This window comes from Cyclopterus lumpus, chromosome 10 (genome assembly GCF_009769545.1).
Source record: "Cyclopterus lumpus isolate fCycLum1 chromosome 10, fCycLum1.pri, whole genome shotgun sequence".
Classification (NCBI taxonomy): Eukaryota; Metazoa; Chordata; class Actinopteri; order Perciformes; family Cyclopteridae; genus Cyclopterus; species Cyclopterus lumpus.
In genome coordinates, this window is record NC_046975.1 from 13660987 (window position 1) to 13669864 (window position 8878).

At 39.7% G+C, this 8878-nt stretch overlaps 2 protein-coding genes across 3 annotated transcripts; both read left to right on the top strand.

Annotated features, from left to right (window-relative positions):
• The first annotated feature begins 314 nt into the window (after positions 1-314).
• selenoh (selenoprotein H) lies at positions 315-4785 on the top strand. 2 transcript variants are annotated; one of them, XM_034544273.1, is made up of 5 exons: positions 315-378; positions 691-817; positions 1602-1744; positions 3097-3216; positions 4531-4785. In XM_034544273.1, the coding sequence occupies exons 1-4, from the start codon at positions 363-365 to the stop codon at positions 3201-3203; spliced, it is 393 nt and encodes a 130-aa protein (XP_034400164.1). In that variant the 5' UTR covers positions 315-362; the 3' UTR covers positions 3204-3216; positions 4531-4785. The 2 variants fall into 2 exon arrangements, with proteins under 2 accessions (XP_034400164.1, XP_034400163.1); XM_034544272.1 differs by lacking the exon at positions 4531-4785 and adding an exon at positions 3955-4524.
• Positions 4786-5261: 476 nt separating this feature from the next.
• clp1 (cleavage factor polyribonucleotide kinase subunit 1) lies at positions 5262-8409 on the top strand. Its single transcript, XM_034544127.1, has 6 exons — positions 5262-5358; positions 6069-6343; positions 6515-6622; positions 6729-6848; positions 7153-7290; positions 7422-8409. Exons 2-6 carry the CDS (start codon positions 6071-6073, stop codon positions 8106-8108), a joined length of 1326 nt encoding a protein of 441 aa, XP_034400018.1. The 5' UTR covers positions 5262-5358; positions 6069-6070; the 3' UTR covers positions 8109-8409.
• The last annotated feature ends 469 nt before the right edge of the window (positions 8410-8878 follow it).

Consider the following 8878-nt stretch of genomic DNA (forward strand, 5'->3'; position numbering starts at 1 on the left):
TAAGTTTTAGCTGAATTGGATGACGCAAATATGAGGGCCAAAAAGTCTTTGAAAAGTCAGACACACCATCTGTGTATAAAAGTATTTCATTTAAAATGTAAACTTGTTTAAAATGTGTTACATTGTAGCATGTTACATCATTGTCAAATAAATGGTGATACAAACTAAAAGCCAGAAACACGTGCACAAACTGTCCCATAATTCAACATCATCATAAGACAAAAACACAGTGAACTGTATGCATATGTGTCTATATAGAAAACCCCATCCTTCTTGGGAATGGTTTCGTCCGTCACATTGAAAACCCTTTCAGACAAATACTTTGGTACAGTCCCCGTGCGCGCGAAGATTAAGTAACTTCAATGGCGTCCAAAGCAGGTAACGGTTCGGTGTGCAACGTCACTGTAAACAAATGGAACTGCGACATGTATCAACATGATAGACACGAGGTGTATAATGTTGTTTAGTTGATGGGCCAGACTTCCTCTTGTAGGCTGCTAACAGTTGGCTAACGTTAGTGGAGCAAAGCACCCAAACTGGAGGACGGATTTAATGACACAAGTCATCAGCCAGTTTCTGACTTGAGTCACACCAGTGTTTATTATTGTTCTACTTCCCTCATCCAACGTCCCCTTTTCAGTCGGCATCGAAAGCATAATCCGTGTTAAACAAACGTAACGTGTGTTTCAGGTCGTCGCGGGACGAAACGCAAAGCGGAGGTTGAGGCCGAAGAGGAGAAACCATCCGTGGGGGAGAAAAGGGACAGAGGAGAGGGGGAGAAGGGCCAAGGATGCCAAAGAGTAGTCATTGAACACTGGTAAGGAACTTAAAAATAGTCCAGTATTTGCCTGTTGGGGGAATAAACACTGAAGAAGTTAAAGGCATAGTTCGTCGCCACGCCCCCCCCCTCCCCAAGCAGAAGTGCCCTCTGAGGGTTCACACCCAGCATAATCATAACACATGCATTAGTTGCAGAGCTGTCCTCCTAAATAGCCCTAATATTTTAGAGTTTGTTGTTGGTACTGCTGTGGAGCTGCACTCGGGCACATAAAAAGGCAGTTGTTGAAATATACATAAACATAATGGATACGTTGCTGAAATAGACAATTGGTAAATATAAGTAATGTGTGTGTGTGTGTGTGTGTGTCTGAAGAGCTACAAGTGATGGATATATTACCTTACATGTCATTTAGCTGACGCTTTTATCCAAAGCGACTTACAATCATGTTGCATTCATACACTGTAGACTACAGTGAACAATTCAGGGTTAAGTGTCTTGCCCCTGATTGAAAGATGGACCTGCTAACCACTGACCCATGGTTGAGATAGAGTTGTGAGACTTGATCAAAACCTACTGAAAACCAAAAAGAAACCTGCAGTTTAATAATCACCTCTGCTTTTCCGGATTCACATATGGAGCCGTAGATCTACCCCTGTATTTCTCTGCAATAAATTACAATGGGACTATTCCACCAAAGCCATTACATTGAAGGGGTATTTTGGCTGTTCATCTGCACAAGACACAAACAAGCATAATTTAATAAATTGAGAAGCAGCTCTTAATATGTTTTTTATCATATTGTATCTGTTATTTCTGTCAGTAAGAGCTGACGAGTGTATGGGCGTAATGCTGAGGAGGTGAAATCTGCCCTCCTGGTTGCCCATCCTGAACTGATTATGGTCTTCAACCCCGAGAAACCCCGCAGAAACAGCTTTGAGATCACTCTGCTGGATGGAGGCAAAGGTGAGGAGGGCGAAAAGGCAATATCCCAGAATAACTGCCATTTACTCCCCAATGGATGATCAAGTGGCATTATCTCAGTTTTGGTTTAATACAGTTTTAGTTTTACCAAGATTACAAACCACTAAAGCATTATATTTCTAACTACAGTCTGCCATTCACCTAGTTTGGTTTTATTCGCTGAGGTTACGAGATATTCACCTCTGAGACTGGTGAATGGAATTTCATTTGGTTTTCATAGCAATAATAATATCACAAAGCAGTGCATTCCCAGAAACAATGGCCCAGCTACTTAGATACATATATATAATGTAATGAGACGTGAACTCTAACTTCAGAAATAACCATATTTTAAATTAAACACATTAGTTGCAACCATCCTTTTAGTAAAGATATTCCACAAAATGTAATTTCATTAATATAATAGATTTCGTTTTAGCTGTAAATTTAAGGTGAAAATATAATCTTACCAAATCTTTTGCTAGTGGTGCAACAGATCATAAAATTCACGGATTGGATCAAATATCGGATCAACACAAATGGAAAAAAAAGGGAGCAAAAATAACTTGGAGATCCCTGATCACGTTATTTTGTTGTTGTCATTAGTAGTTTTAATAGTCAATATTATAAGCTGATTAGTGTAAATGGGTCATAATTCATCTATTTTATGATGCTGTAAAAACATCTCCTTCATACAACTGAGTTTAAGTTTCAAATCTTAACTTTTTACGAGATTACATGTGAACACATAATGTTATAATTTACCTTCGCCCAATACTTATTTTCGCCTGAATGCATCATAATGTCTACTGAACGGAACCTTCGTTTAGTTACATTGTCTCAATTTAAACACAGACTAGCTGTTTATAATGTAACATTATAGATCTAGAAAAGCATCCATGCCGATGTCCTGATCACATATTCTACTGAATATTAGTGAATAACGATCGTCCGTAAAACTTTATTTCATACTGCAGTGGTTAACGTTAAACTTTGTAATGAATCCACAGTTCACGTGCGTGCCGAACCGTGAAAGGTTATCGGTGCCGATTGCGTTACGCTTAACCCGCTTTGCCACCATCTTTCACGTAGAGTGACGGTCTGTTCTGCCTTGTTAAACCTGCTCCAACAGTCGCAGGCTCTGTTTACCAGACCTGCAGAAAAGCCACCACATCGATACAATTTGCAGAGAGAATTGTTTTTGAGTCATCAGTCAACACATCTGCAAAATTGTCTTGATGGCATTTTAATTTTTATGTTATATTCTAGAGGCTGTTGTTTTGCATTAAAATTGTTGATTATCTTGCTAATTTCTTCTAGAAATGACACTTTCTCCTTATGTCGCATCCCCATAGAAACGTGTCTGTGGACTGGAATAAAGAAGGGTCCGCCTCGTAAGCTCAAGTTCCCTCAACCTGATGTTGTGGTTGCTGCTCTGCAGGAGGCTCTGAAGGCTGAGTAGACGCCCAGTGAAGGTTTGTCATGTCAAAGCAATCAGAGAATAAAACTCCACATACAAAAGATAATTAATGATTGCACTGTCACACTAAATAATTATTTTTGTTCAGCTGTAATACATAGAGACGCAAAGTAAAATGATACCTGTGAACTGTTGTTGCATTTGTTTCAATCTGATTTTTAAAATGGGATGCATTACAAGGTTAGTTTGTTGCCACCATATTCTCCACAGCCTAGCCTGTGGAAAAGAATTAACCGTTGCTATCGTTTCAATTTCTATTCTCTTTGAAAAAGTGCATTAACCAAACTGCTCAAATTTGTTTATTCAATGTTGAAATGTTTTACCATCAAATTAGTTGGGCTCAAAAGACATTTACTCATCGCTCATTATTTGTTTTTACTGAGATACTTTTTAAACCTTTTGATACTGTTACAAATGTGTCTGGATTCACTGATGCCTGGTGTATATTTCCCCCCGAGCCATGTGTCATAGCCTGAACTTGGATTTATTTTCACGTCTTAACATTTTATGAGTCACCAGGCTCGAGCAGACCAACTGCTCGTTAGTCAAGCTCATGACACTACCTTCAGCCATTATAGCTAACTGACTGCATATGTGACTCAGATATATAGGTGTGAATGGCACAAATCGCATTGGATCTTTTCAATTCTGATTTGGGGCATTTTCACATGTGGTCCTAAATCAAATACAGGACTGAACAGTCATATCGGAATTTATGCAACTTTTCTTTCAGTCGAGATCAACATTCGTCGCAATTCTGCGTTGTGAGGCCGTGGACATCACAATCCCACCACTCCAACCGCATCCTCCGTAAAGAATTAGCATCCATCTCTATTCATCTTCATCATCCTCCTCATCGTCCACTCGCAAAGTTTCTGACTTCCTCTGCACATCAACTTAGAAATGAATCCGTAAACCCTGACTTTAGTGGCCTCCAGGTTTGCTTTCACACAACAGTGTGCTGCTATGTGTGATGTATTATTGTTATAATAATATTGTAACAATAATAATGAACAGCAAAACACTAAATTTGATCTGAGCAATAAATCTGAATTGAACACAGCTTAAGTTGTGTGGACCCCTCTATGAAATGGAATTAGCAAGTCTGTAATTCAAATATGGTCCACAGTTTGCTTTCATAACTGAATACTAATGTCTGCACATGTGGAACAAGGTTTTAATAAACCATACAATTGTAATCATGTGTTCTATACATGTATTGGCTGCTGCTGGTTGACACAGTGCTGTAGTACACAGTGGTGTGTTATATCTCAGAGTTAAACTAAATACATTCTTTGTCTGCATGCAGCCAAGAGTTCAGGAGGTGTGGTCCATGGAAGCAGAATGATGAGGAGTGACCAATGGGATGCTCCCAGTCTCTCCTCTGATGATGCAAGCTCCAACAGCTCACGTCTCCTGGATGCATGGTGACACCTAGTGGAGCGTCTCTGAGCCAATACAGAAGCACAGTGCTGCTGTTTAGTAAAACACTTTATTTATCAATGGTTTATTATTGTGCTTTTAAATCTTGTATTTAGTAAATAAAGTGTTTCTTGTTTTTCAATTATTGTGTGGGTCTAGTTTTTTGTGTGTGTTCTTTTACTCTAGCCAAGCAGTTATTTGTATCTGTGAACATTTTTTATGGTTTTCGTTTTTATTTTTTTATTTTCTACTTGACTACATTTTAAAGAGAAGTGTACTTTTTACTCTATTAAATGTATTGGTCAGCTTTAGTTATTTTCCAACAGTGGTTATGAAGAGCTTCACCATTAGACCAACTTTTGATATTTGTGTGTCATAAATACATTTCATAGTCGATAATCATTCACATGTATTTCTTAAAGGGGTCACTCTACTCTGGGTAATTTTGACGGTATTTTTATTTCTTCTTTTTTCAGAAGCATACATATAAGAGTTATGACTACCACACATTTAAGTGTCTTTAAGTTTAAGTTTTAAACCTACATTGAATGGTAATTCGATTTATTACGAAGTTGTTTTGCTCCAGCCTCCAGCAGAAGTTGAATATTATTGGTTGAGAGGGACGTGACATCATCATCACGCGACCAACCACAGGGTTGGCTCCTCAAGAGTTGGGAACCTAATTTTCAAACTACTATAAGCTTGAATTTAGTCCGTAAGTATTACAGACTAACATAACTAACCATTAGAATTTTACCTGACAATATAGGAGCAGGTTACTTACACTTGAGGCGTCTGTAGGCTCTTTACTGCTAAAATAGGGAGAAGTTACGGCTACGCCATGCTAACTGCTAGCTAGCTGTTTTGTATGTCTCATGAGCTGAAATGTGCTCACACTTTGACTCTGTGAGTGTGATTAAGTAATAACATAACGTACATATTTTTAATATAATATGCAAACGACATATAATAAATGAGGAATACAATTTTCTTTTTAACTCTCTTTATAGCTCCAGTTTGTCTCTCATACGTAACATTATTAGCGATAGCGATCATAAACTGGGACTAATTTCTTCCATACATCTCCGATAGTATTTTATAATTCTATATGTTGATAGAGTTAATAACCTGTTATTTATGTAACGTTTAACTAAACTACGCTGCCAATTTTGCTCGATCTCTAGTGTAACGTTAACAGAGATGGTGTGAATATACACTTCCTGTTTAAATCAACATTTTATCTCAGCGTTTGAAAAAGGTTTGTCCATTTTATAGCGTTAATGAATATATGAAATATGTATTCATACAAGATATAAATGGTCTTATAAAGTATTGCTGTGTTGGAGACATTGTGACAACTTCTATTGTATTTTTCCAATAAGCCGTTATTGACATGTATTTTTAACATAGACTTTCTCTTGTCAGTCATGGCAACAGAGGGTGTGGAAACGACCAGTGAAGATGTTCCAGTTCCTGGGAAGGTCAGCACCAGGTTTGACCTGGAGAAGGAGACTGAACTTCGGTTTGAGGTGGAGTCAGGTGAGGCAGCAGAGCAAGTTGAGCTGGAGCTCCTGACAGGAATGGCTGAGGTGTTTGGCTCAGAGCTGAACCGCAACAAGAAGTACACATTCGGACCAGGCTCCAAGATCGCAGTTTTCACCTGGCAAGGCTGCAGTGTGAATCTTTATGGAAAGCCAGAGGTAAGCACCATGCAAATGTGTGAGAGCTTTTATGTTGGTTCTATTTTGGCTTATTTGTTGATTTTAAATTCACCAGTTTTATATAGTGTCCAATTTAACCGTGTGTGTATTTTTTAGTTTGACATTTGATAAATGAGAGAAATAACCAGTGTCTACCCCTCATCACCACAGGTAGCTTATGTGTCCAAGGATACTCCCATGCTGCTCTACCTGAACACGCATGCTGCCCTCGAACAGATGAGAAAACAAGCAGAGAGGGACAATGAGAGGGGGCCGAGGGTAGGTTTGAATAAAAAACCTTTATACCTAGAGGCCTTTATACGCAAGGTTGCCAGATCTCAGTAAATGCATTTCAGTTGACCGTGTATCATTATTTAACCCGCAGGTGATGGTGGTGGGACCTACAGATGTAGGAAAGTCAACTGTGTGCCGCCTGCTATTAAGCTATGCTGTAAGAGTGGGCCGGAGGCCAACACTGGTGGAACTGGATGTTGGTCAGAGTGGGGTAAGTTATCATAATGTACACCGATATTAGAGGAATATGACATTTTTTATTATTTTGCATCATGTCCCACAGACTTATCCTCTGGAAGTGTTGAAAGATGTCAGGTTAAGTTCCATCAGTCTATCAAATGAACAAATGTCAGACAGAGTAGTTATTCATGCCACAGTTTGTAATATACCATCATGGTTGACATTTAGTTTATTCATCACTAAAATCCTGATAACCAGAGCTCTCAAATTTGTTTGTTTTTTATGTGCCAGATCCCACTCAAATCTTATCGTGTCAATTTGATTCTGCTTCTCAGGTGTCTGTACCTGGTACAGTGTCGGCACTATGCATTGAGCGCCCGGCAGATGTGGAGGAGGGTTTCTCAGTCCAGGCTCCTTTGGTCTACCACTTTGGCTCTACTACCCCTGGGACCAATATCAAACTTTACAATAAGGTGAGAAAAAATATTCTGGCAATACTTAACATGACGGTATGAAGCCAAAAGCCCACTGCCAGACTGCAAGTGTAGTCCGTTTTTTGTTTTTCTCTGCCAAGTTTAATTTGTTCTTTTCTCACAACGTGTAGTTGACATCATGCTTAGCAGAGGTGTTTTCCCAGCGCTGTGAGGGGAACAGAAAGGCTAGTGTTGGAGGCTGTATCATCAACACCTGCGGTTGGGTGAAGGGCTCTGGATACCAGGCTCTAGTCCACTGTGCCTCTGCCTTTGAGGTGGATGTGGTGCTGGTGCTGGACCATGAGAGACTCTACAATGAACTCAAACGAGACCTTCCTCACTTTGTTCGGGTTGTGCTCCTACCCAAGTCCGGAGGTGTGGTGGAGCGCTCAAAGGAGTGCAGACGGGATACTCGGGATGAGAAGATCCGCGAGTATTTCTACGGCTTCCGTGGAGTGACCTTCTACCCCTTCTCCTATGAAGTGCGTTTCTCAGACGTCCGCATCTATAAGATCGGAGCACCATCCATCCCGGACTCCTGCTTGCCGCTGGGAATGTCTCAGGATGACACACAGCTAAAGCTTGTGCCTGTAACACCAGGGAGAGACCTCACGTATCATGTCCTAAGCGTGAGCAGTGCAGAGGACGGAGAGGAAGGTGCCAGAAAGGGTATAGTAGAGAGCCCTGTGTGTGGCTTTATAGTTGTAACTAATGTGGACACGCAAACACAAGTGATGAAAGTGCTGTCCCCAGCACCCAGACCACTGCCCAGACACACTCTACTTATCATGGACATCCGCTTCATGGACATGAAATGAAGTGTTACATTTAAGGGAAGAGCACTTTGTTGTAAAAGAAGTGGGGGCCTTGTTGGGGTGGAGTTCCGTAAAGAAGACATTTTGTTTCTTAGTTGCCTCTTTGTAGGGACTAAAGAGGGAAAAAGAGAAAAGGTTTTAGTACAGTTGCTGAAAATTCAACCCCATTGTATAGACCACACTGTACTGATGTTTGGGCAATTTGTGGCACGGGAGGTTTTTATCACTGCGGGAATTATTTCCTTGATATGTTTTATGAAGATTATTTTTCTTCTCTTGTGTAATAAATGTTTTAAATGTAAAACATTTGGTGTCAGATATACTCAGTTTAATGGTTGCATATTTTCATATTCTACATTCCACTGCATGTCAATTCACACGTAATTTAATTTGTATGTTTGTTATTTAATGGACACATGCTGAAAAACATTTGTATGCTTTTACTTAATTACAACTTAATTAAGCCTGGGAAAAATCTTTATAATAGGTTCGCTTCACATTAGGTTTTACTCAATATTTCTACAAAGCCTCCTCCAACAAAGCAAACATATTCTAAATGTGTCTGTGAAGTGGGAGACGTGTCCTGTCTTCTCTGTTATTTACATCCTGTAGTATATATGTCTCTTAGGACATAGGTGAGGCAAAGCCCACTATTGTGTTGGCTATATCGTAACTGATATATAGTACCACTATGATTTGTTGTTTATACTATAGACACCTGCCAGCTCACTGGAGCTCATCAAATATTCCACAGGCCTTCATGCTGTTGTATT